Source organism: Onychomys torridus, chromosome 2, assembly GCF_903995425.1.
Source record: "Onychomys torridus chromosome 2, mOncTor1.1, whole genome shotgun sequence".
Lineage (NCBI taxonomy): Eukaryota > Metazoa > Chordata > Mammalia > Rodentia > Cricetidae > Onychomys > Onychomys torridus.
In genome coordinates, this window is record NC_050444.1 from 145,310,064 (window position 1) to 145,337,708 (window position 27,645).

The 27,645-nt window shown below is 50.3% G+C and overlaps 1 protein-coding gene across 6 annotated transcripts; it reads left to right on the top strand.

Annotated features, from left to right (window-relative positions):
- Positions 1 to 251: 251 nt before the first annotated feature.
- Mecr (mitochondrial trans-2-enoyl-CoA reductase) lies at positions 252 to 27,645 on the top strand. 6 transcript variants are annotated; one of them, XM_036178460.1, is made up of 11 exons: positions 378 to 418; positions 8,795 to 9,159; positions 12,084 to 12,181; positions 12,939 to 13,070; positions 15,301 to 15,444; positions 18,366 to 18,468; positions 19,419 to 19,521; positions 20,535 to 20,608; positions 23,726 to 23,786; positions 23,927 to 23,999; positions 26,387 to 27,645. In XM_036178460.1, exons 3-11 carry the CDS (start codon positions 12,136 to 12,138, stop codon positions 26,542 to 26,544), a joined length of 894 nt encoding a protein of 297 aa, XP_036034353.1. In that variant the 5' UTR covers positions 378 to 418; positions 8,795 to 9,159; positions 12,084 to 12,135; the 3' UTR covers positions 26,545 to 27,645. The 6 variants fall into 6 exon arrangements, with proteins under 6 accessions (XP_036034350.1, XP_036034355.1, XP_036034353.1 ...); XM_036178458.1 differs by having other exon boundaries at positions 412 to 468; XM_036178459.1 differs by lacking the exon at positions 378 to 418 and adding an exon at positions 595 to 657.

The window sequence follows — 27,645 nt, forward strand, 5'->3', positions numbered from 1 at the left end:
AAATGACTTCCCCCAAATGAAACACCACCCTGCAAGCAGTATTCGCAGCTTTAGGTCAGTCCCAGACTCTGTTCGTTGGGAAGGCTGCTTCGGTTGGCTCTACGACTTCTTCTCCAGGTCCCCGCTTTTCCTATGCCACCCTACCCGAGTCCCCCACAGCTGGAGAGGAGAGTAGCGTAGCGCCTCTTTAAAAGGGCGGGGGCGTGGCCACGGGCGGGGCGGGGCGCAGGCTTGCGGTCGCGGGCGGATGACGTAGCCTGGCGCGCCGGCCTCTGCCAGCGCTGGAAGTGGCATGTGGGTCTGCGGGCGGCTGACAGGGGCGCGAGCCCCGGCGCCTCTGCATGCGGGTCTCCTAGAGACTTGGCGCCGCCGCGGCCGGACCGCCTCCTCCTACTCCGCTTCCTCGGAGCCGTCCAAGGTGCGGGCGCTGATCTATGGCAACCACGGGGATCCGGCCAAGGTCATCCAGTAAGAGTCGGCGCCGACGCCGGGCAAGGAGCTGGGGTCCCTGGAGGGTTTTTAGGCGGGCGGCGGACGGCGAGGAGAGGACCGGGTCCGAGGAAGCGGACGCCGCCGTCCGACAGACGCCGAAACCCAAGGCGCGCTTGCTAACTCGACTCCGGTGCTTCCCGGCGGCGGAAGACCCGCGAAGCACAGGTGCCAGAGTGTGAAGGGCGAAGTTTATTGATCGATTATTGATCGAGGATGATGGCAGGCACTCCTTTGTCTTAAGTGGATGCTTTCGATTGCATGTCAAGGCACCGTTCGTCGGGGAGGAGGGTGGTTTTTTGGATGTGTTCCCATTTTGCAGAGGAGAAAACTGAGGCATAAGAAAGTTAAAACTACTTGCCCAAAGTCACCCAGCAAGTGAGAATTGGAATTTGAAAATATGGTCTGACAGCCTACCTAAGTTCCACTCCTTTGTTTATATTTTTCAGAGGAAACTCTCAGAATGCTTTTACATCTGTTTGGATCTTCAGTTCTCAGTTAAATAGGTAGTAGGTTATTGTTTCCATTTCACAGAGGTGGAGGGACTTGTCCGAATGATACAGCTAATTAGTGATTGGAATAGGGGCTTGAATTCACCGCTGGCCCCTTTCTCGCGGGAGATTCCTTCCACTACACCATGTGTGCGTCTTGGCCTAGTTAAGAGTTGTTTAAACTCGACTTGGGGGCCCCACCTTTAATCCCAGCACTCCAGAGGCAGAGGCAGGTGGATTTCTGAGTTTGAGGCCAGCCTGGTCTACATAGTGAGTGAGTCCAGCACAGCCTGGGCTATTTAGAGAGACACTGTCTTAAAACAAACAAAAAAGAGTTGTTTTTATAATCCCAGCATGCTGAGGGAAGAGGGTTATGAATTTGAGACCAGCATGGGCTACATAACGAGCCTTTATCTCAAAACACATACAAAAAGTAAAATACATAAAAAATTTTTAAAAATATACAATTTAGAGACTGTACATGATGGTGTGCCTGTAACCCAGCACTTGCTGAGGCAGGAAGATTGTGAATTTGAGGCCAGTCTGGACTACATATTGAAACCCTGCCTCAAAATAAATAAATAAATATATGACAAAAATTGGGTTTTACTAACATGTGTCTTATTATTTTCTCTTCCCTTCTTAAAGTCTCCCTGTATACTCCTGGCTAGCCTGGAACTTGCCAAGTAGACTTGGCTGACCTGGAATGATCCTCCTTCCTCTGCCCACTCCCACCCCTCAGCATTGAGACCAAAGGTCCTACTTCTAATTCTAGTATTGTGGGGCTGGAGGTGCACTCCTTTTGTTGTTGATCTGTTTGTTTTTTGAGACAGGATATTTCTTTGTAGCCCTGGCTGGCCTGTCTCTGCCTCCCAAATGCTGGGGTTAAAGGTGTGCAACTCCAAGCCTGCTCCCACCCCATTATTGTAAAAGAAAGGCTGGCCTCTAACTCCCAAGGGCTGGGATTACAAGGGTGTTCTCCATGACTCCTGCTCCTTTTCCTTTCTCTCCCACCTCAGACAAGGTGTCCCTGTGTTGCCTGGAACTTGTGGCCCTCTTGCCTCAGCTTCTCAAGGAGCTGGAATTACTGGTTGATATTCTTTTAAATTGCTCTAAAGGTAGATGTGGTCAGATGAGTACATGACCCTGAGTTTATCTGACACTCCTCTCTGCCTGCCAAAGCACCTAGCCTGTACTTAAACCATTACAATTGTATGTTTGCTGTGAATCGAGGAGTTATAAAAGCACCCCAGGGGAGTCTGCAGGTGCTTTCTGGTGGAGGGCATTAGCTCATTCGTAACTGATTAGCCCTGTGTGCTGTGTTAAGTGAAGTGGCCCAGAGAACCAAGTGAACTTGCCAAACACACAGCTCAGTCAAGTTAGGGCAAAGAGCTGCCTCCAAGGCCCCTAATTCCCACTCGGTGCTTACACTTTTGCCCTGCTCCAGGCAGCCTTCACAGCTCTTTAGACTGACAAGTTATGTGTAGATTATTTGTTGGTAATTCAGATGCAAAAGTTATGAGAAGGCTGAGAGATTGACTAACTTGTCTAAGATCAAACATCTTATACTCGATTTCAGGAGCACGCACTTGTGCGTGCCGTGTGTGTGTGTGTGTGTGTGTGTGTGTGTGTGTGTGTGTGTGTAGATCAGAGGACAGCTCTCAGGAGTCAGTTCTCTTCTGCCATCTTTGGGGATCTGGTGCTCGAACCCGGGCCATAATATTTGTGACCTATGCCTCTGCCAGCTGAGCCATCACACCAGCCCCCAAGCTACATTTTGCTCAGAGGCAATGAACCATGTCAGGGAAGACATTTCCCTGAAGATTTTTGCTTCGGTGAGCTGATAAAGCCTTTCTGAGCAGAACTCCATTTCAGAAATGGACCCAAAAGGAGTGCTCCCAAAGGCTTGTCATTTGTCTCTGTGTGTGTCTCTCTCAGGCCTGCTACGAAACAGCTGCTCCTGTCCTGTTAGCTCCGAAGCTCATTTCATTAAGAAGGGCACCTTTTATTGAGTTCTCCCAAGGGGATGAGGAAGGCCTGAGTGGTTAAACTGTGTGCTGTGGCCTCCTGATCGGTTTCCTGTTAGAGAGCCAGGGGAGCTGGAACAGACCTGTTGGCAGATGCCACCAGGAAAAAAGAGACAGCTGCTTTTGTCTTCTGTCATGTCCCCCAAGCTCAGACACAATTCTTGTACTGGGCATTCTCTTCAGCCTTGGCTTCACAGCTCAGTGAGTCACCTGTGCTGCAATTGGAAGCGATTTCCGGGCCCCTCTGAAGTGCTTAGTAGGACTGGAATGTCTGTTTTTTTTTAAGTTCTGAAGGCCTTCAGGTGACTGCTATCCAGCCAGTGTTGAGAAGCAGTGCCTGTGGATAGATGGCATTGCCCCTGGTCTGGAATGACCTTCCCTTCTGACCTAGATTCAAGCAGCTTTGTTTGCATGTAGGCTGAAGCCTGTGACCAAAATTCCAGTTGTAGTCCTGTGTGTGGTTTACGTGACCACAGCCACGGAAGAATCAAGTGTTCTTTTCGCATTCCAATGACTGGACATCTCTGGATCTAGTGACCAGTCGGGTCATGAAACTACCCAAAATCCAAACAACAGTTCCCAGACAGGTGTGCTTTGTGTTGTGGGCCAGTGCTCTCAGAGCTGGGGAGACACTAGGAGAAGGTATGAAGTCAGAATGCAGAATTTTACAGTAGTCTGGAAATTTTAGGGGTGGCCATAGCCTTGTTCTCTGAACAGAGTTCTAGATTCTATACCACAGAGGTTCTGGAAACCATGGTGTCCTTTTCTTTCCTCTTCTGCTATCCTCCCCTCCCCCACTCTAGGGAGTGTCCCCCTCAGATTTTTGCTGTTCTCTTAAGTGCTGATGTGGAAGTATCTCATTTATTGTATACCCACGAAGTAGCAAGCATCAAGCTAAGTTCTCTGCATAGATTGTGGTATTCAAATGGGACTGACCCATACTGTAGCTCAGTGTAGTGTCCTTGCCTCGCATGCACAAGGCCCTGAGTTCAGTCCTAGGCAACACAAATCAACATCATCCAGTTTGGTTCACTCTTCCCACTTTAACAGAAAAGGAAACTGAGTCTCAAGAAGATCGAAAGGCTCATGCCCAAAAGACAACTAGAATGTTCCTGCTTAAAAGTGCTTCATGGTATGGGAGTCCCCAGTAGAGACAAAGGCTGAAAGAAGCAGCTACAATCATCTGGAAGGACTTTTCAGGATGAGATGGGGTGTAAAATTAGGATTATGACCGTTTAGAGGAGGAAGTGGAATTACAGGTCACTCGGTGGCCAGTTTTCTGTCCTGCCCCGGGAGGAGGCAGGTACCAGTCTTGGCCTCTTCTCTCCGGTTCCTGTATCTAGCTTGTGTGATTGCCCACACCTGTAACCTCAGCACTCGAAGTGGAGGCAGGAGCATCAAGAGTTTGAAGCCATTCTTGGCTATGTAGTTTGAAACTAGCCTGGGCAACATGAGATGCCCTCTCAAAACACCAAAGAAACCCCAGCACCCTAAGTGGCTTCTCACCTGCCGGCTGCAGAATGAACCCATGCTGGCACACCTTTGGTTATGATGCCCTTTCTGATTTAGGCCAGATGGAATTTAGGGGGCCCAGATTATGTTGGCACTACAACTACATTCTCATTATAGGGTGCTTTTTATTCTGAGTTCTTTCTACACTTGATGTCAGTGTTTAAAACTAAAACTCTGCAGGTAACTTGGGGGTTTTTTTGTTTTTGTTTTTGTTTTTAAGATTTATTTATTATATATACAGTATTCTGCCTGCATGTGTCCCTGCAGGCCAGAAGAGGGCACCAGATCTCATTACAGGTGGTTGTGAGCCACCATGTGGTTGCTGGGACTTGAACTCAGGACCTCTGGAAGAGCAGTCAGTGCTCTTAACCACTGAGCCATCTCTCCAGCCTGGTAACTTGGGTTTTAAACTGGAATTATAGTATTTTTAATTGGCATTTGGTTTGGTGCTCTATTGAGGGCTTTTTACAGCCCAGGATGAAGGAAGTGGGTATAGTGGTCACTGATGGAGGAAACTGGCCAGCATTTGTTCTTTGATGGGCAGGTAGGTGCTGGGCCCTGAAGATTCAGAGGCAAGTGATTTATACCTTTGCTCCACAGGAAAGCCCAGGCTAGTGCAGGAGTCGGGCCACTATAGCCCAGTGGGGCAGGTGCTATGATATGTTCACACTGTAATAAGTACCCAGAAGAGGGGTACCTAATCCCCTTCTCTTGCCCTTGGGGAGTCAGACTAGCAAGAAGTCTAAGCCCCATGGGAGATGGGGTAATGCCATATGAGAAGAATGTCCTAGGCAAGAGGCTTCAGGTACAGAAGCTCTAAGGGCCTAGATATCTACTGCTGCCTGGGAGAGATCTGTGTAGTAACTGACCCAGAGGAGATTAAACTGAGGTTGTGGGATTCATACTCACACTACACTGTGGAGTTCATGTCATGCCCCGCTGTCCCGGTTTCCTCCTACTTGCCTCAGAGGTGAAATGTGGCAGGCACATTGAATCCCACAGTCAGAAGTTTTCCCTCCATCCTGAGCCTCTGAGAGATACTGTCACTCTGCAGCTCCAAGTGACATTCCTATCTGTCCTATCAAATGCTTCTTGGCCTTTCCCACTCAGGGTAAGTTCAGAGGGGCCCTTGTTTTAGAAGCAGATGGGCAGATGACAAAATCATACTAGCTTGAGAGGTTTTGTTGGGACCACATGCAGCATCAGTACAAGAACAGTGGTCCACTTTCCGATCCTTCCTCTGCCACTGATCATTAAAGTGTAGAAATCACGTGGCCAGGTCAGCAGTGGTGATATCCATACTCTCCCCCCAGCTCCTGGGCCAATAACAGATGTTCACAGCTCCGTCTTGTGTGTGCCTAAATCTACAGGCCTTTATAGCCCATTCTCCCCAAACAGCACTCTTTCCCACCAAGGCAGGATGAAACCTCGTGTTAAGTAGCTTTCTGTCACTACACATGCAGGAGACTGTTTAGAACATGCTTAGACTGCATTTTGGAGATTGTAGTCCATGAGTAGTGCCTTATTTCTGGATAGCGGCATGCACCAAAACCATGCACCTTTGCATGAGCCAGAGAGGAAAAGACTAGGTACCCCAATGACCTGAAGACCTACCCCTGGGTTCCAATTCTTACCCACAGTACCCTGGCCACCAAACCTCCAACAGAAATGTTTGTGGGCTGAACTATAGCAAATCCCTCTCGGCACAGCACTGCAACCATTGAAACTGAGGACTAAACTCATTTTTCTAGACATCCTCTGGCAGTTCTGTGGAAGTCAAGCAGCCGCTGGACTACCTGCTCCAGCTACTTGGGATGCCGAGGCAGGAGACTTACTTGAGCCCAGGAGTTAAAGGTTAGACTGGGCAATATAGTGAGACCTATACACACAAAGAAGGTCGGGGTGGTGGAAATTGTGTTGGCAGACCAAGAGATGAGTCCCAAGTGGAAAGTGGGCAGGATCACCAGGAAAGCCGAGGCAGGAAAGCCAGAAGAGGCCCAACAAGGCTGGTGAGTGATAGAGAGCTCTCGTCCCTAAGAGTCCAGGACTCCTTTAGGTCTCCATCAGCTAAGGCCACTCAGTCCCTGCTAGGGGTCACAAGCCAGGAGCTGAGGGACCATCTCCTTCCCACTTGGGACATGTGTCCTGCTTGTTAATTAGTAAAATCCCAGTGCCCCGGCACTTCACTAAGTCACAGAAGGCACTTTGTTGATCATGAGGACCACATACAGACTCGAGGAAAGCCACATGAGGTGTCTGTTCCCTTCGCCCAGCGCTGTATGAGGGTACACATTCCTAGCTCACGTGCTGAGCAGATGGGGAAGTCGCTAGTTGGTGACATGCTGTCTCATTCGGGACTGCCTGAAATTATTTGCAGTGATGGAGTGAAGGATGAAAGATAAGAACAAATGGTGGCTAATTAAACATGGAAGGCAGGAAGGAGTGTTCAGCATTGGCTGGTGTCTACCTTACCCCGCAGAGAGAACTGAGCCAGTCCCAGGGGACTGCGCTTTTTTTCCCTGTCTCAAAAGGCTCTTTCTTCTGCCTGCTTTTGTTCCCCTTGTACTTCATATGGTATCACAGGTGTGCAGCCTCTGGCCTCAAAGGAGCCATTGTGACCTTATCCCGCCTGGGATCTGTCAGTTGAGACAGTGGCAGCCCTCGGAGTTGCCTGGCGCCATCATCAGACTCACAGGGGGAAGATATGAACAGTACCGGGGTAACTTGCAATCTAGCCACAGGTTGTGTTTGGGTGCCTCGTTTGAGCTCTGCGACACAGCCACCATTTCCTTTGGAGCACTTGAAAAACCAGCGACAGGACAAGAATGGCTGTCATTGCACTGGAGGGCCAGCTCCTGGAATTCAGGCCCAGCCCTCTAGTCCTTCTTGTCTCAGCAGCGGTATCCTTGACGACGCTGTTAGAGCTGTCTGCAGGAACAGCCGCGTCTGTGGCATTGATGGCATTCCGTGGGGGCATGCTGGGGCTGGTCTCCCTGATGAGCTGCAGCTGGACCAACACCGCTCACCCCATGCTCACCCCATGCGGGTAGGAAGTATCAGGCCTGCCTCCACCACCACCCACTGGTGTGTGCATTTCCACTTCGCAGACTCTAATTCCTGCTCTGCCTGCCCCTACCCACCCTTCTGCCCTCCTCTGTGAACCTCAGCTGGACTTCCCAGGAGCCAAATGGAACAAGGGACAGTTTGTAGCCAATGTCCTGCCTGCTCTCTGGAGGTAGGCTGGTCTGTGAAAGTCACGGTCCAGTCAGGGTGTTTGGACCACGCCACCTGGGTTCCTCTACTGCAGGACTTCTCAGAGCCTTTGTGGTGCCAACATGCTGACTCTTAGGGGATTAGCAGGCAGTGTTTCTCAGATGCACTGAATCCCAGGGAAAGCTAAGGCTCCTAGGAGAATCCCTCCAACATGAGACCAGATGTAGGCAGTGCTCAGCCTGAGGTTGGAGTCTGGCTTAAGAACAGACTTGCTACCTTTTTTTTTTTTTTTCCTTTTTTAAAGCCAGTTAACTTAGTTTCTCAGCTTTCTTCCTTTTTTATATCAGCATGATGATGCCGGAGGCAGATGCATTGGGAAGACTAAGCTAAGCGATCTGTACATGCAAATTGATGGGCTTGGGAGACTCAGCTAGCTGTCCTTTTGTTGTCCAGCCTGATGGCCAGAGTTCAGTTTTAATCCATAGACTCCTCCACACACTCTGGGCTGGCAGCTCTTTATGTCAACCAGAGCATCATCTGCTGTCCATCTTGCAAGTTGCCTGCATCAGACCTCAAATACAACACCTTTGTGCCCACTTCCTCTCCACTTGTCTCGCCAGGAATCCAAACTAAGTCTGGGAATCATCACAGACTTTCCCTTCCCTTGACTTCCTAGGTGGCTGGCACTCTTTTTTAAAAATTATTATATTTTATGTGCATTGGTGTGACAGTATCAGATCCCCCTGGAATTACAGACAGTTGTCAGCTGCCATGTGGGTGCTGGGAATTGAACCTGGCTCCTCTGGAAGAGCATCCGGTGCTCTTAACTGCTGAGCCATCTCTCAACTCAGGTGACTGGTACTTTTATGCCATTTTCTCTCACTGGAGATGACAGTTTGGTCCTAGATACTTGTTAATCACTAGGTAGAAACTAAGTGTCTCTCCCTCTCTTCCCCTCCCCCCCCTCTTTTCTCTCCTTCCCTCCCTCCATGTGATAAGTAAAAAGGGTTCTGGGCTTCAGGTCTGAAGGATCCAGACCCAAACTCCTTTCCATGGTTGCAGGAAGCTCTGAAACCTGACGTTTGGAGGGAAGCCAGCTGCCACTGTCTGTTCATCCGGTGTGAATATCCACACCTCTTGCTGCAGGAGCCCCTGGGGGTGCAGATAACTCATGATTCTGAACTCCGGAAGACATCAGACCCCAAGAACTCCAGAAGAGATCAGAACCTATGTCTTGATCCATTAAAAACCACTCATGGGAAGACTTCATAAGCTAAGACACATCAACTTCCCACGAGGTGATCTGAAATGGCATGATCACCTCTGCTGTGGAACAGAGAACTAAGAAAGTGCCCACTGCCAGTTCCAGGAGGAGGGTCAGCCCACTGCCAGTTCCAGGAGGAGGGTCAGCGGACATTTTAGGGGAGGTAAAGTTTGAGCTGAGTCTTGAAGGCTGAGTTGAATTTTTATTTCACAGAGAAGCTGTGGAAATGAAATTCTTGGATGAAGAAGGAGTGTGTCGAAAAATGTGCAGAAAAAGAAAAGCTGTGTCTGGGCATCTCGAGCTCCTGGGCTTTGTCTTACAGGAAAGGTCTGATTACCTGTAGAATGCAGCAGAAGCAGTAGGGTAACACAGATCAGCAGCTAGTCCAAAAACCGATTTGCTCAGGGCTGGCAGTCCCAGAGAAATACCACCGATGGCCTCCCTCCGAGGTCTAGGGGAGGCCATGGCACTGCCTCTCTTCCCTCCCCTCAGACTGGAGCAGCAGTCAGCCTCAGGCCAGGTTAGGCCAGGGCTCATTTCACTGCCTGCTGCTTGGCTTGGAGTCCAGCACTTACCAGGTGGTTTCTGTTAACATCTGCCTGCCGGGTTCAGATCAGATCAACCACCTACCACTGTCAGCAGCCCTGAGCAAGTTATTTACCTCTTCTGTACCTTTGTTCCTGCCATAAAAGCAGAACAATAGTCTGCAGGCTATTGACCAGGGTGGAAGCCAGGCTCAAAAGCACTTGGCAGGGAGCCTGCTGGTGAACACTCAGTAAGTAGCAGTTGTTATTGTAGGGAGGACCCCTCCCTCCTCCAGCTAGGTACACACACACACAATCCTTGGTCTTACCTTCCTTTTTAAAGCCTTTTCTTCTGTCCCTATTTTCTATGGAGAGTTTATTAGTTTAGTTTCTTAGCTGATTCTTTTTGTTGTGGTTTTCAGGACAGGGTTCCTCTGTGTAGCCCTGGCTGCCGTGGAACTCACTCTGCAGACCAGGCTAACCTCGAACTCAGAGATCCGCCTGGCTATGTCTCCCAAATGCTAGGATTAAAGGTGTATGCTGCTGCCACCTCCACATACTGATTCTTAATCATGGTGAGACCTGGTTTTCCTTTATGGAATCATAACAGTCCAGGGGTTCATCGCTTGTGTCCCCCAGATTCTCAGACGTTCTTATAGGCTGTCAGGATCACCAAACTCAGTTCTGGGTGTTGGTGTACAGCTGTGTACATCAGTGTCAGCTTGAACTCATCAGTTTTCACTTCATAATCTCAAGGAGCTGTGCTCCTACTAGACATAGACTATTATCCATCCCTCAAAGAAGCTTTACATCTTAAAGCTCTCAGCACAAAGCCTGGTAGAGAGAAGAGCTCAGGAGAACCTGCCTGTGTTGTTAATATTAGTATAAAACTTTACTCAAAAAATCAGGTGCTGGAGAGATGGCTCAGAGGTTAAGAGCACTGACTGCTCTTCCAGAGGTCCTGAGTTCAATTCCCAGCAACCACATGGTGGCTCACAACCATCTGTAATGAGATCTGATGCCCTCTTCTGGCCTGCAGTCATACATGCTGTATACATAATACATAAATAAATCTTAAAAAAAAAAAAAAAAAAAAAAAAAACATACTTTTAGCCCAAGATCATGCCGGGTCTAATCAAGAAAGATTTCTGTAGGAAGTGGGTAGATTACCTCAGCTTGGAGGAGAGAGAGAGAGAGAGAGAGAGAGAGAGAGAGTGTGTGTGTGTGTGTGTGTGTGTGTGTGTGTGTGTGTGTGTGTGTGTGTAGGGGTAACTGGGTTACCATGCTGGGAGCCTCTGACTGGCAGTTATATATGATTCTACTAAGTAAAACTGAGGAAAATTATCCTTTGTAGATCCATTTGGGCAGAGAAGTATTGCAGGCCTGAAGCATTAAGTTTTGGGAAAGCAAAGGAGTTTGCAGTCATTGAAAAGTCACAGGGATTCACTGGTATAATGCAGTGATCAGTGCTGTCTAGGCAGCAGGTGTACTGGCTAGTTAATGGGTCAAGTTGACACAAATGATAGTCGTTTGAGAGGCGATAACCTCAGTTGAGAAATTGCTTCCATAAGCTCAAGCTATAGACAGGCAGGCCTGTAGGACATTTTCTTAATTAGTGATGGATGTGGGAGGGCCCAGCACATTATGGGTGGTGCCACCCTTGGGCAGGTGGTTCTGGGTGCTATAAGAAAGCAAGCTGATGGGCTAGAGAGATGGCTCAGTGGTTAAGAGCACTGGCTGCTCTTCCAAAGGACCCGCGGTCTGTTCCCAGCACCCACATGGCACTCACAACTGTCTGTAACTCCAGTTCCAGGGCATCTGACACCCTCTCAAAGACACACAGGCAGAAGAGATGCCAATGCACATTAATAATAAATCTTAAATAAGATTTAAAAAAGAAAGCTGAGCAATCCAGGAAGCACTCCTCCATGGCCTCTGATGGCTCTGCAGCTAAGAGTGCAGACTTCACAGGACCCAGGTCTGCGTCCCGCAGCGTCCGCCTGTCTATAACTCGAGCTCCAGGGGATCTAACACCGCGGGCTCCTGCAGTCACCTGTGTGGGGGTACGCGGACAAACGTACACATAATTTTAAGAAGAAAACAATAAAGAACATTCAGCTTGGGGCTGGCGATCTGACTCAGCAGGCAAGAGGGCTGGCTGCTTGCTCTTGCAGAAGCCCCACGTGGTGGCTTGCAAGTCTGTAACTCTAGTGTGAGAGGAACCAGCGCCCTCTTCTGGCTCCATAGGCAGGCACACATGTGCTACACATACATACACTCATACACATTAAAAATTTTAGAATGAGGCCAGGTAGTGGTGGTGAATGCCTTTAATCCCAGCACTCGGGAGGCAGAGGTAGGCAGATCTACAGAGTCAGTTCCAGGACAGCCTGGGCTACACAGAGAAACTGTCTCAGAAAAAAACAACAACAACAAAATTTTAGAATAAAAACCACATGGCAATTGAGATGTGTTGCTGACCTACTTTGGGGAGGCAGTTTGAACAGAAAACACTTAGTCTTGGCTGGTGACAATGTTTTTCTGTGGTTTTCTTTGTGCTTAGACTGAAGAACCTGGAGCTCACTGCCGTGGAAGGATCTGACGTCCATGTGAGGATGCTGGCAGCCCCTATCAATCCAGCTGACATAAATATGATCCAAGGTAACCTTGGTCTCGGGAGCTTATGTTAATTGACTCAGCATCTGCCTCCTTTCCACTGCTCCTCAGGTAGGGTATGAAGTTCTCAGGATGAGCAGTGGCTGTCCTTTAGGGGAGCTGTCTGCACACAGTATCGGCTCTCTCTGGCTAACCTCTGAGCGTGAGGTTCTGTGAGTTGGGAGGATTGCTGCTGTGGTAGACCCACCCCTCTGAAGAGCCTGTGACATTCTGGATTCCTTTCTTACCTTGTGAGCACTGTGTACCTAAAGAGTATTAGCTCCTTGCAAAGACAAGGAAGCAGAAGGCCAGAGCTTGGTTAGGTGAGTACAGGGCCCTCGTGGGCTCGGATGTGACTGACCCCAAAGTCTAGGCCCTCCAGAGTCTCAGCCTAACCTGGCAGTGTGACTGTATTACCATGATAAAACACCATAACCAAGGCACCTCACAGAGACAAGTTTGTTTGGGCGTACGGTTCCGTTCCGGAGGATTAGAGTCTGTAACAGTAGGACACAGGCAGCATGCACAGTGGCGGGAACAGGAAGCTGAGGACTTACATCTTAAACCCAAAACATAAAGCAAGCACATAAAGGTTTGGCACATGGCTTTGAAGATTGATCCCACCCTCTGTGACATACTTCCTCAGCAAATCCAGACCCCCCATAGGGGTGCCACCAGCTCAGGACCAAGTGTCCAAATATATGAGTCGATGGGTGACACTTTTGTTCAAACCACATTTACCCTCTGGATTCTTCTCTTCCAGGGAACTATGGCCTCCTTCCCAAGCTGCCTGCTGTTGGAGGGAATGAAGGTGTTGGACAAGTGGTGGCTGTGGGCAGCAGTGTATCTGGACTGAAGCCAGGAGATTGGGTGATCCCAGCAAATCCCGGTTTAGGTGAGTGTGCCCAGGTGTGAGCAGCCAGCTCATTCTTCCAGATCCTGATTCGTCTCCTCTGGAGATATACACCCACTGGCTCAGTGTAACTAGGCAGTGCAGGATTCACCCTCCAGTAGCATGGAGTTGAGCCAAGAGAGCAGAATCCTGTTTGCTGTGCTCTGGAGAGACAGACCTGTGTGCACATCTCCTCAGCTCCATGTTGGTGGAGCTGTGAGGATCTGACTCCTTACATCCTTTAGTCTGTGCCGTAAGGTGTGATGTAGATTACAGATATGGCTGGCCCTGCCTTCCAGAAGGCTCAGATCTGACTAAAGTGTCCGGAGTACCCCAAGGCCACGAGAAGCAGAAGGCTGCTCTGCATGCATAAGTGTGAGGAAAATTCAAGCAAGACTATGGAAGAAAGTCTGTTGGAAGAGGTTAGGGGGTGGAAGAAGTAGTCGAGTAGAGATGAGCCGAGAGGCATTTCCTGTGGAAGAAGTAAACTCAGCAGACATCAGAGTGAGTTTGGGAAATGGAAAATCCAGTGTAGCCCCAGCTGAGGACTTGCCTGTGGGGGAGGTTACATAATGAGAAGAAGGCTCCAGAGGTGGAGAGGGGCCACATGGGGTAAGGCCCTGAAGAGCCAAGCTGAGGATAGCATTTCCTTTATGTATGGAAAAGTGTCGTTAGAGTGCACTGCTTTCCAGTCCTTACGTTTTCAAGACACGGCCTTATCCTAGTGGATCTTCATGGGGGCCACAAGAGGGTAGTGTTCCCCGAGACGAGTGAGGTGGCCTAAGGTTAGGGACACCTCCCCCAAAGAGTGAAATAGAGACCAGAGGAAAGGGCAAGCAAGCTTTAATAAAGTGGGGGTAGAAGATAGTGGGCCCAGCACACCAGAGAAAACAGAATTGGCACCTCTCGGCTTCGTGTGCTAAGACCTTTATTTTATTTTTTTTAATATATTTTATTTTATTTTTATGTGCATTTGTGTTTTTGCCATGGGTGTGGGGGTCCCCTGAAACTGGAGTTACAGACAGGTGTGAACTGCCATGTGGGAATTGAACTCAGGTCCTCTAAGAAGAAGAGTCAGCGCTCTTAACCCCTGAGCCATCTCTCCAGCCCAGCTGAGCCCTTTATTAAGGTCCATGTGAGAAGTGCCTTCTGCCCAGAGTGACATGAGCTTGGGGCGTGAAAACAGCTTTGTTTTCTCAGGCAAGCTGAAGAAATAATTAGCCCACATTTTGTTTCTGTTGGCTTTTTTTTTTTCCTGAGACAGGGTAGACCAAGCTGGCCTCAGATTGAATTCACCTGCCTCTAGCTCCCAAGTGCTGAGATTAAAGGTGTGTGCCACCACACCATGCCTTATAAAAGATTTTTAAAGTTTTATTTAATATGTGTGGGTATTGTATATGTGTGTGCCAAAAGCACGTGATGCCCTTGGAGGCCAAAAGAGGGCATCTGATCCCCGGGAACTGGAGTTGTGAGCCATCCTGTGTGTGCTGGGAATTGAACCCAGGTCATCTTGAAGAACAGCCAGTGCTTTCAGCCACAGAGCCATCTTTCTAGCCCTTGTCTCCGTTGGCTCTTAACTTTAGGGCGGTGAAAGGCTGGTCTGTGTGGTGTTGGAGCGAGCGGATAGCTAACTGAATTGACTACCTCAGGCTTACCACTGAGCTTTTTCTCCCCTAACGTTTGGCCAGGAAGGGACACCTAACTAACTACACTGACCATCATTATTTACCCTCTAGTTTGGGAACCAGCTTGAGGCCCCAGTCTGCTTCGTTCCTTTTTACAAAGTAATGACAAGCAGTTGAGAATTACTTATGGAAATTTGGTGTTTGAATCTTGGGTTGGCATTTGTTTTAGTTTACCTCCCCCAGTTCCCTAAGGCCTTGCCCAGTAGGATGGCAGACCATATCTACCCGGACCAGCGTATGAGGAGCTGAAACTTGGGAATCGAGACTGGTTCAGACTTGAACACAAAGGGAGAGAGAGCCCAGTGGAGTCTGGTCTCCCGGGTCCCTCACGCGCTCTATCAGGTCCCTTTGGGCTATGACTTCCGAAGCCTGACTTAAACTTGCTTCATTATTTTACACCGCTGTGCAGGGTCTTGCACTCCACCACCAGCAGCTTTTCCTGTCACCTGGAATAGTCTGCCCTCGATGCCCTTGCACCGCCACGGAGGGTGGCCTGGGTGGTGTGTGCAAGGGCTCCTCCCTCACAGTCCTGCCTCACCCTGCCGCAGGAACCTGGCGGACTGAGGCCCTGTTCAGTGAGGAAGAACTGATCGGCATCCCTAAGGACATCCCACTCCAGAGTGCCGCCACCCTCAGTGTCAACCCCTGCACAGCCTACAGGATGCTGCTGGACTTCGAACAGCTGCAGCCAGGTAGGCGCCTGCAGGTCGAAGCAAGCCCGGGTCTCCCCACTGGGGGGGTGCAACCCGGATCCTGCCCAAAGGGCAGAGGGAGAGTCCCTAGGGGCAGTGACAGGCTCTAACCTGACCAAGTCTTACTGCTTTAAGTAAAAAGACATTCGGTGGGTTCCTAGAAAACATTCAGAGGATACCCAGTGAGAAGTGCTGGTCACATTCCCAGAGCTGGGGCTGGAATGCTGTCACCCAGCAAAAATGTGTTGAGCTGTGCTAAGCTTTGGGGACACAAAGCCAAGGGAGGCAGACAGTGTCACTGTGTTCAACAAAATGCTGACTTGGTGTTCCTCATTCTGCTCAGCACTTCCTAGCACTTCCACGCATGAGCGCCTCTGCAGGCACCACCCTGGGAGTGCGTCTCCGCTGCAGAGCAGTGCGCAAGGCTTTCTGTCAAGGGACTAGGAACTGGAGCCCCAGGCAGAGAACCAGGGTCTCAACCAGGCGTCCCCTCCACCCCAGGCAGACAACCAGGGTCCCCTCCACCAGCTGTGTGAGCTTTCCACTCACATGACTGCTCACCCATTAGATGGAGAGTAAAGGTGCCAGAGACTCAGGGGTCACTAGAGTGTGATGTCTGGTCTTCCTTTATCACTGAGGGAATGGTGACTGGAGAGGTGAGCTGTTATGTGAAGTCACTCAGCAAGCAAACAGCCAGAATTGTCACCAGTTGTCCTCTGAAGGCAGAAACCTGGCAGGGGTTGGGGCAGACAGTCGATCTGGGAAGTTGTCCCTGGAAGCAGGGACATGGGACAGCTGGACAGGACTAAGGCAGGCCCGTGAAGGCCAGTTACTGCTGTGATCCATAGTCCCCTATGGATCCTTATAAGACTCACTGCAGGACTGACCCCCAAAAGACAGAAGACTGGCCAGTTTGGTTTTGTTGCTTTGGGGGGTTTTGTTTCCGGTCCTGGGACTAGAACCTGGAGCCTGGAACATGCTCAGCAACCACACTAGCTCTCATCTATGTCCTTCCCCGCTGTGCAAAGGATCTCTGTCTCTGCATCCTGCATAGCTGTGGGCCCAGCGGGGTTGTGGGAATCACCTACCCTTCTTCTCTCAGTAAGGTAACGGAGGCCAAGAGCTGTGGGGCTATGATACAATTAGATAGCCACTGACTAAGGCAGTCGGATAAGATCGGGGTGGGGGGTCGGGAGGTGTTTAGTGGAGAAAGCCAGGTGTGATGAGACACTTAGAGTCCTATAAAGCCGACACTGGGAGCCTCGTCTCAGGCCGTGGCCGAGGTCACTCCTGATTAGGGCAGCCCTGTGCTGGACAGAGCCAGGCATTCTGAAGCCACCCACTGTAAGTACCTGCAGCCCACCTCTCTATTTTGCTGCCTCGGGGCTGACCAAAGTGAGAATAAACGTCACACTGTCCGTGGAACATACGCATAATGCCCACAGATAATGGAGACCAGAGCTTGGCCGCCCAGCACTTACCTTCGCTGTCTGTTCTGTGCTTCCGTACCCCTCAGCTCTGACTGAAACCAATCAGTGCTGCTGGCAGCCTACACAGCTGCCTGGAGATGGACTCCTTGACCCAGGAGTCTGCCACTAGCTATGGCCATTCTGCACTGACTCTTGCCGACTTCCAAAACCAGACAGCGTCTCCCCGCCGGCAGAGCATCTTCTGCTCATTTGGCTTCAGTCACAGACGCTCTGAGAGACACTCTTGGGCCTCCTGTTTTCTAGGGAAGACAAACTGAAGTAGAAGAGGACATGATATGGCCTGTCTCGTTTAGTTAGTCATTAAAGTTACATTCATTCCTTGAAGCAGGATGCACACCCAACTCCATTGTGTTACAGAGCCCATACTTCCCTAACGCACCACACTACCTCTCCCACTGGTGAACTACAAACTAAGCCTGGGCTTTGACCACAGTCATTCTGTAGAGTGAGGGTGTAGCTCAGTGGTAGAGTACTTGCCTGGCATGCTCAAGGCCATAGATTCCATCCCTAGCACCACAAAGCAAAAGCAAATATTCTGTGGGGCCCTGGAGCTTTCCATTTTTCCATCCATTTCAAGTGCACCTTTACTAAATAATACAGAGGGGAATAAGGAATCACCCCAGGACTGCAGGTAATTGACAGATATGGACCCAGGTACAGCTGCATATAGAACACAGTTACAGACCCAGCATTGACGAGTTACCAAAGAGTCCTTTAGGAACACACTGGAAGGAACTCAGGAGTGCTTCATGAAGGAAGCCACAGTCGAGCTGAACTTAAAAAGGAAGAGAACCAGAAAACCATTGCAAACCAGAGACGTGACCTCAGCATGGGCCAGTGAGATGACTCAGCAAAGATGCTTGCCACCGAGAACGACAACTTGAGTTTGCCCCCTGAACCTACATGGTAGGAAAAAAACCTGTGCACCTGCAAGCTGTCCTCTGACCTACACGTGTGCATGTGCATGCACATGCAAAGAAATGCAACCTAAAATAAATGGCCCGAGGAGAGAACAGAGGACACGGAAGTTAGGAAGAGGCCGGGTGGTGGTGGCGCATGCCTGTAATCCCAGCACATGGGAGGCAGAGGCAGGTGGGCCTCTGAGTTCGAGGCCAGCCTGGGCTACAGAGTGAGTTCCAGCACAGCCAGGGCTACACAGAGAAACAAAACAACAACCAAAAAACAAAACAAAATCCCTGGGAAGATGATCAAAGTCGGTCACACAACAGGTTCTGAAACATGGACAGAGTGGCCAAGTCCTGGGAAGCATTTTGGGTGTGGTGGGATGTGGGAAGTGTGGAGATACCAGGGAGTGATAGTGTAGGGTCTGAGAAGGCTCCACTCCCCAGTCCTATATCTGCCCTTGAATCCCAGGCCAAGAGCCCTCAACCTGTTCAAGTTTGCAGGGCTTGACCCAGATCTCTTCCACAGGAGACTCTGTCATCCAGAATGCGTCCAACAGTGGAGTTGGGCAAGCAGTCATCCAGATCGCCTCAGCCCTTCGCCTAAAGACCATCAATGTGGTCCGAGACAGGTATGTGGGGAAAGTGGGCCTTTCCACCTCACGTCGCTGTGAGTCCCCACATCTCCACCAGATGGCGCGCTTGCCCAAGCGGAGTGTCTGGGTGCTGAAGCACGTGCGTTCACAGGGCAGAGAAGTCAGCAAAAGTCAGAGACAGAGGTCAGGAGGAGGTAGAGGTGATCTTTACCCAACAGTCAAGAGTGTTGAAGAGTTGGCTTAGGATAACCCTGACTTTCAAAACCACAGTTCCCTTTTGGGAAGTCTTGAAGTGTACTGTTCGGTGAACTCTCTAGCCCATGGCCCCCATCCACTTGCATCTGTGCACTAAACAGAGCCGTGAAGGAGGGGGGGCAGTTTTGTGATCACTTTTACAGATGAGAGAGCCGAAGTTTCCGAGAAAGCCACTTGCTCAGGAAGACACAGCAAGTCCGTAGCAGACCTACCTTCTCTCCATTGTCCCCTCTGGTCCCTTTAAGCTCCACTGTGCTCCAGTGTGGCCGAGTCACTTGTGGAGTACGTTCTCACTATTGGTGTTTACTTCAGCCCCTGGCTCTGCAGCGGTAATGCTACAGTGATGCTGTGTCCCAGGCCACTCTGCACTAGAGTGTTTCCATGATGCCCTGAAGTGCCTTGGAGAACAGGAGGAGGAAAGCGGTATCTGGCTAGAACTAGGAAGCAGAGCGGCTCCTGCCTGGGCACAGGCGGGTCTAGCATGTGTGCCCTGACAGGGTTTTCAGGTTATCTCCTAGCCTGGCTCTGTGCATGGAGGAATGGCCAGCGGGGACACGAGACAAGAGCATGAGTAAATCGTGTGGCTGGCCCTGCTTGAGGCCTGGCTTAACCTCGACCCCAGGCCTCAAAACAAAACACGTGTTCTCGAGGCTGTGGCAGAAGAGTCCCGGGAGCTTGAGGGAGGGAAGTAATCCAGTGTGACCAAGGCCCTGATTGTGTTTGATTCCCAGACCTGATATCCAGATGCTAACTGACAGACTGAAGAGTCTGGGAGCTGACTATGTCCTCACAGAAGAGGAACTAAGGATGCCCGAGACAAAAACCATCTTCAAGGTACCCGGCCAAGGGCTGGGGAGGTGCTTGAGCAGTTAAGAGCACTGTTGCCCTTACAGACGATCCGGGTCTAAGTCCCAGCACCCACATGGTAGCTCACAACCATCTGCAACTCTAGTTCCAAGACACCAGATGCCCCTTGCCCTCTTCTGATCTCCACGGGCACCAGGCACACACATGGCACACAGACAAGCATGCAGGTAAAACATTCACATCCACACACACACAAGAAAATGTCTTTAAAAATAAAAACAAGGTCCCCAGCTAAAGATCACTGCCCCTCTGCCCCGTGCCGTCCCGTGTAATTGGGAAGTCTGGGGCAGGCTCCTTGCTCTGCTCTGAAAACCACCTCTTCTGGAAAGGACAAAGCCTGCCCTGCTCTCAGCCTGGGGACAGCACGCTGTAAGTGCCCAGACACTGTGAAGGAGGCAGAAACAGACAGACTTTAGGAAAGCTGGGGTTTTAAACATGTGTGGGGTGCTCCATCAGCCCCATGTTAGCCGTGAGTCAGAGCTGGGTGAAGGCCTGGAGAGAAAAGTTCCTGAGCCTCTGCCTCACATTTACTTGGCCATCTCCAGAAAAGGTAGATTCTGCATAAATGAGGAGAACCACATCATCACGAAGTGGTGAGGCTGGTCCCCATTGCCTTGAACTCAAAGCCCATACCTTTCCGGGGCATCCACCCCAGGAGACCCAGTAAGCCAGCAGGCCTAGCCTGAGTCCTTTTGCGCTAAGCCACATGGAAGGACCAAATAGCTGCTGTCAAGAACGTTTGCCCTGGAGAACACTGCTGAAGTGACACTCAACAGAGATGCTCCTTGTCAGTGCCTCCCAGAGTCCTGGGATGGGCAATAGAATGAAGCTTCTAAAGCCCTTCCTGACCGATAACATGTCCAAGAGCCATCCCCACCCCATTTCCTGTCCTCTCCCTGGCACAGCATTTGCTGCTTAGAGCAGCTTCAGACCCCCCTTGCAGCAGGCCGTGCCCTCACTGGAGGCTCCTTACCTTCTAGGAGCTGCCCCTGCCCCGACTGGCTCTCAACTGTGTTGGTGGGAAGAGTTCCACAGAGCTGCTCCGGCACCTAGCGTGAGTCCCCCAACTGTAGGTCTCTATCGGGAAGGCTGTCTGGTGGCAAGTGTGACCCAAGGCCAGAGTAGCAGGATGCTGAGTGGCAGCACAGCAGGACATTTTGCTCTCTCTGGCCTGCACTCCCAAGCCGCCTCTGTGGATGAGAAGCCTGCAGCTTCCTCCCCACCCCTACTCCCAAGGACCCAGGAGTCATCACTTAGGAGCCTCTTAAAAAGTCACTCAGTCTTGCTGGGCAGTGGTGCACACCTTTAGTCCCAGCACTTGGGAGGCAGCACAATACAGGAGGCAGAGGCAGGTGGATGTCTGTGTTTGAGGCCAGCCTAGTCTACAGAGCGAGTTCCAGGACAGCCAGGACTGTTATACAGAGAAAACATGTCCCAAAAACAGTCATTCACTGTGAACTAAGTGGCTTTGAAATTGCTTTATAGTCTTTGAAAACGGGAATTAATGTGAAGGAAACAGTACACCTATTACACAACATTTTGAAAGCATAGAAAGTACTGAAGGGAAAGGAGAGGTGGGCACTCGGTCAGCTCCACCCACTGGGGGAAGCTCCATTCACTGTGGTCTAGTCTCCATCTGGAGGACACCTGGGAAACATTTCCCAGCTGGAGCTGGGACCTCCACCGTGACCTGCCAGCTGGGACAGGGGAGCCACCCAGCTTGGCTGAGAGTCCGCCTCTGCAGTGACTTGTGCTGTCCTGCAGCCCTAGGCAGCCTCTGCTATTCCAAATTCCTGTTTGGCTTTTCCTTTTGGTGCTGGGGATTGAACCAGGGCCTCGGGAATGCTAAGCATGTGTTTCATCACTGAGCTGTGTCCCTGGCCACCATCTCCATTCTGTATTTTAAGAAATGAAGCCCAGGGGTTGGGGATTTAGCTCAGTGGTAGAGTGCCTGCCTAGCAAGCCCAAGGCCCTGGGTTTGATCCTCAGCTTCAAAAAAAAAAAAGGAAGGAAGGAAGGAAGGAAGGAAGGAAGGAAGGAAGGAAGGAAAGAAATGAAGCCCAGAGAGGGTAATCACCTCATTCAAGGTGTAGTTGGCAAGAGAACAAGGCTTGAGCCCACGTTTTCAGAACTACAGGACACCACTGTTCAGCCCACAAGCAGTCTTGTGAAGCTGACTGCATCCTCCATGTGTCAAAGGAAGCAGTGGTCACAAGTATGGACACTGATGTTAGAAGAGCTGCATTCAAACTCCAGTTCTGCTACTTACTAGTTGTGAACCTGTGAAAAGTCAGACAAAACATGAAAGAGACCAAGCCTCAGTCTCCTCAGCTCTAAACAGGAGTAAGAGATAGGGCCTGGCCTCTGTGGCTAGTGAGACCCTGAGGTGATGTAGAAAGGTGGGCTTCAGCTCTCTCCTACAGAACAGACACCGGTTTCCCCTGATGTTACTCGGATCATTTGTGGAGATGGTGCAGATAACATGCTGAGAGCTGTGCTTGGTACAGAGGAGGGCTTGCTTCCCCAGACCAGTGCTTCTCAACCTTCCTAATGCTGGGACCCTTTAATACAGTTCCTCATGTTGGGGGGACCCCAGCCATAAAGTTATCTCATTGCTACTTCATAACTGTCATTTTGCTAATTATGAATCATAAAGCAACTGTTTTCTGATGGTCTTAGGTGACCCCTGTGAAAGGGTCACTCCATCCCAAATGGGTCATGACCCTGTTGAGAACTGCTGTCCTAGAAGCTGCTTTCTTGAATGAGAACCATTTGAGGAGAACTTTAAGGCCAAGTTAAGCCAGGCTTGTGGGGTACTCCTGTAATCTTAGCACTTGGGAGACTAAAGAGAAGAATTGCCGTGAGTTCAAGGCCAGACTGAGCTATGTGCCAAGTCTGCGGCAACCATAGGACACACAGACATAGTCAAACACACTTACACATACACAGAGGGAGACAGCGGCACAGAGAGAAGACAAGTTAAGAGCCTGAGGATGGCTTAGAGCATGCGCTTAACCTGTGAAGACTGGGGCACCACCCCAGCACTGACTGACAGACGGATAGGCGGATGCAGCACTGACTTCCACTGTGTCCTCGCCAGTTTTCCTCGGTTGCTCCGTAATGTACCTTGGGTCATCTGGTCAACCAGCTCGTAAAAGATTCAAGGAGCAGGGAAGGCAGCAAGGGTTAAGTCTAGGGTATGATCCCTCACCTACTCATTGTAAGAATTCCATTAGAGCTGGGCATATTGGCACCTGCCTGGCATCTCAGCCGGGGCAGGAGGATTACAAGTTAGATACCAGCTTGGGCTGCATGCGCCGGCCTCAGAAACAAAAACGGCATTTGTGTCGTACCTGTTTAACTGCTGAGACGGCTGTCAGACTGCAGGATCCAACAGAGCCTCCTCCAGAGGGTCACTCATTGTCCCCTTCACTGTCCACACCACTCCTCCGCGGGCACAGATCTTTAGAGTGAGCATCTACAGATGCAGAGACAAGGCCTGCACCTTCTTCATTACAACACTCAAGATCACACTTTTGTAGCAAGTGGAGCCCAGACTGAACCTGGCCTTGAGCTCTTCTGTCTAGATGATTCAGCGGCAGCACAGAGCCACAGCCTGCCTGGGTGGGGTGAAGAAGTGTCTCCCAGCCCTGGATCCTCATCCTGATTACCTGGAGCATAAGAATGTATGTCCCTGTATTTGGTTTTGAGACAGGGTGTGTCTAGGTAGCTAAAGCTGGCCTTCAGGTTAATCCTCCTGCCTCTGCCTCCCAACTGCTGAGATTTTTGGCTTGTACCTCTGTACCTAGTTATTCTTGCTTGCTTGCTTGCTTGCTTCATTTAAGACACTCTCACTGGAACCCTGGAAGGCCTGGAACTTGCTGTGTGGACCAGGCTTGTCTCAAATTCACATATAAGTCTGCCTCTGCCTCTGCCTCTGGAGGGCTGGGATTAAAGGCATACACCACCATACCCAGCATGTGTGTAATTTTTAATGTAAGTTCCTGCCTCCTAATTCTTTAAATCGGAAGTTTAAACTGGGAAGCTGTATTTTTTTTTAAACCTCCCCAGGGATTCTGAGACCAGAGTTGTTTGCTGTAAATGCCTCGCAGGTTCCTTTATGGTAGGTTCTGTCTCTGCCTACACCCACTCATCTCTCTGGACTCTCCAGGCCTGGAGGAACCATGGTGACCTATGGGGGAATGGCCAAGCAGCCCGTAACAGCCTCTGTGGTAAGCTGGGGATACCTGCAGACCAGGGCTGGAATGCCTCTTCCCTTGCACTGCAGCTGTCTAACTCAAGGGATCTAACCCTGAAGCAATGCTTTGAGTTCGAGCACTTGGTGCTCCAGCAAACCTTCCTGTGTCCACAGAGCCTGCTCATTTTTAAGGACCTCAAACTTCGGGGCTTCTGGTTGTCCCAATGGAAGAAGAACCACGGTCCAGGTGAGTGGCTGATGGCCTGACACCAAGGTCACAGCAGGGTAGAGCCTACAATGGCTACAAAGTGACCAGCTACTCTAAACCCTGCAGACTGACAGAGTCTGCAGCCTCACAGCAGGATAAAGGACAGTGTTTACCACAGTCACAGTCAGCAAATCACTTCTAGATTGGCCACAGAGTCCAGTAAGATGGACCAGCCCTTGTTCTGAGAAGCTGACTGGGGTGCTGGGGAAGCCTGCCAAGTAAAGAGAGGTGGCTGGATGCAATGGAATACCAGTTCTCAAGGCTTAGGTGGGAGGGTTGTGAGGTCAGGGCCATCCTTGGCTATAAAGATAGATGGCGTTTCAAAAATAGAAGGAAAAAGGTTGGGGATTTAGCTCAGTGGTAGAGCGCTCGTCTAGCAAGCACAAGGCCCTGGGTTCAATCCTCAGCTCCAAAAATAAAAGAAGGAAAAACAAAATCAATCAAACAAACCATCCACCTAGTACTTCCAGCATTACTAGGTCTAGGTCATCCTGGCCTAACTGGGGAACTGTGGGTAAGTCAATGAATCTCTGCCTTTGTGTAAGCATTGGGGGTGTAAACTCTTGAGCCATTTGACAGAGGAGAAAACTGAGGTTTCATAGCCACTAAGTCAATTACCCTAAGCCATCCCATCTCAGGAACGGGGCTGCCAGAGTGAGCAGATGGGTCCTCTGACTGCTAGGGCCTAGCTCCCCAGATTCTCAGCCAAGGCTGAGAATGAAGAAGGACATGGAGTTGACCCAAGCGGGGTAGGTGGTGGTATGCATAGGTGTTTTGAGTAGATAAATTGTATGTGCAAAAGTTCATCAAGAGTGAATACAGGGGTTGGGGATTTAGCTCAGTGGTAGAGTGCTTGCCTGGCAAGCACAAGGCCCTGGGTTCGGTCCTCAGCTCCAAATTAAAAAAAAAAAAAAAAAAAAAAAAGAGTGAATGGAAGGGCTAGGGCCCTGCTAGCTTAGTTGGTAAAGTACTTGCCAAGCAAGTTTAGAACCTGAGTTCAGATTCCCAGCATTCATGTCAAAAGCCTGTATCCCAGGATTACAGGGAGGGGTGAAAGAGGCAGAGACAGGTGGATCCCTGGAGCTCATTGGCCAGACAGCCTAGCTAAATCAAAAAGCTTGAGGTTCAGTCAGAGACTGTCTCCTGAGAATGATAGTGTACTACTTTAATCCCAGCACTTGAGAGGCAGAGGTGGGCAGATCTCCATGGTCTACATAGAGAGTTCCAGACCAGTCAGGACTACACAGTGAGACCTTGTCTGTAAATAAGGAACATTATTGAGGGAGACACCTCAATGTATGTTGGTCTTACCTACACACATACACACTTAGAAGTACATAACACTACACCCAATGTCAATTTTTTTTTCTTTTTTTTGGTGTTTTGTTTTTGGAGACAGGGTTTCTCTGTGTAGCCTTGGCTGTCCTGGAACTCACTCTGTAGACCAGGCTGACCTCAAACTCACAGAGATGCTCCTGCCTCTGTCTCCCAAGCGCTGGGATTAAAGGCGTGCACCACCACCGCCACCCGGCTCCCACTGTAAAATTTAAGAAGAGGGGGAACACACCACACAGGGCAGGTTCTGACACCTGGAGCATTAATTAGGTCTTGTCTTGGCCTGAGAAGTTGGAGGACAGGTTCTGACCAGATAAGGAAAGGCTTAAGCTTTTTTAAAAGTTCTTTCTCCTGCCTTGAAGATAATTGGGAAGCCAGCATGGTGTTTTCTGTTCGTTTTGGTTTTTTCAAGACAAGGTCTGACTATGTAGCTCTAGCTGTCCTGAAACTCACTCTGTAGACCAAGCTAGCCCAGAACTCAGAGCTCCACCTGCCTCTGCCTCCCAAGAGCTGGGATTAAAAGCGTGAGACACGACGACCACCAGAGTAGGGTTTTAATCAGTAAGTAGGATTAGATTTGAAGATGGAGTTTATTCCTGTCTGTGAAAAGCACTTCCCAGCCAAAGCTTCCACTTTGCTTCCTGCACTGGATTTGGCCCTCGGTAAGAGGCAGGTGCAGGAAGGGATAGCAGTTACGTCAGCTGAGGAGTCCAGTGGAAGCCCAGGGCTGTCAAGGGGAGCTGTTCCTCGTCCGATCTGTTGCCCTCAAGCAGTGTGCCTGGTACACTGCCTTTCTGGCCTCCTCTGGCTTCCCCGGTCCAGTCCTGTGGATCTGAGCCACTTTAGCCACCACTGAGAAGGATAGTCGGTGCCCACCCTACAGTTCCTAGGCCCTCTCTTCATGTTTCTCTGTCTCATGTCGGCCCTCACAATGTCAGACCCTGGTGGGGACAAGCCAGGGCTCTGAGGCTTCATTGGCTTGGGGCCACCTCACTAAAACCCACCTGTTGTGTCTTGTCTTCCTCCTGCAGATGCGTTCAAGGAGCTGATTCTCACTCTGTGTAACCTCATCCACCAAGGCCAGCTCACGGCCCCGACCTGTTCTGAGATTCCACTGCAGGACTACCAGAAGGCCTTGGAAGCCTCCATGAAGCCCTTTGTGTCTTCCAAGCAGATTCTCACCATGTGATCCTCATCCCAGAGGACCAGGGGGAAGCAGGAGAGCAGACCAGTAAGACTGGCTGGCTGCCGGCCCTCCATGAGGATCCAGTCTTTCCCAGACTGCCTTCTGCTCACTGCCTCTTCCCACGAGGAGGGTGAGGAGCCAGCCCTGGTGCCCTAATAAAGCCCGAACTTTCTGAGGAAAGGTTATCCCTGTGGAGGAATGCTGTGCACCTGCTGCCTCCCAGCACTGAGAAGCTCCTGCCCTGCCTCATCCCCAGTTCTCATAGTCACTGCCTGCCTGAGTACCCTGAGAGCAGAAGCTGATCGACTGCTGCCCCATGCAGAGGTCACTATCTGCCCTCAACAGTGTGAGTCCTAGAGTCTGGCAGAAGGGGAAAGGTGGTTAACTTCTCCCAGTGTGTGTGACTCTGGCCAGGACAAGGGGATCTGCTGCCAAGGTGAGTGCCAGGCTGAGATCATTAAAGCTTAAGAGACAGGGGACACAGGATCTCAGGTGTCCAGGCCACCTTCAAGAAACCTCCCTTGTAACCAAGGGAATAAACACCACACCTGTGGTTCTCGGCCAGGGCCATTTTTAACCCCAGAGGGACCACCGCTTGGGGAGGGAGTTGTTATTTGCCTCAACTGTGTAGAGATCAGTACTGTTAACTATTTTACAGCCAGGTAAGGTAATACACACCTGTAATCCCAGCAACCAGCAGGCTTAAGTCAGATGGATTGCCACGATTTGGAAGTTAGCTTGGGCTATATAACAAGACTGTGTCTCAACCTTTTTTTCTTACCAAGAGGGCTGAGAGTATAGTTTAGTGACAGAGTGCTTATCTAGCAGGCAGCAGGCCTTGGGTTCCATCCCAGTAACTATCAAAAGAACAGCTACATCACACAGGACCCCCTCCCAAAGAATCCTCCTGCCCAAAAGGTTCCCGGTGCTGCTATTGAGAACCCCTGCATTCAGCCCCCAAGCAGACCACTGTGCCTGGTGCTCTGCAGAAGGCATGTGGGCTGTAGACACCTGGGGTCTGGGCAAGGCTTGCTCGAGGTGTATGGTGACAGACCAGCCGAAAAATGAGTTGGTTTCATCCAAGAAGAGTCTTACTTTCTGGTG

Coding starts and splice junctions, on each gene's coding strand:
- Mecr (XM_036178457.1), top strand. CDS start 293: ATGTGGGTCTGCGGGCGGCTGACAGGGGCGCGAGCCCCGGCGCCTCTG. Junction 12,182..12,938: donor TGACATAAATATGATCCAAG/GTAACCTTGGTC, acceptor CTTCTCTTCCAG/GGAACTATGGCCTCCTTCCC. Junction 15,445..18,365: donor CTTCGAACAGCTGCAGCCAG/GTAGGCGCCTGC, acceptor TCTCTTCCACAG/GAGACTCTGTCATCCAGAAT.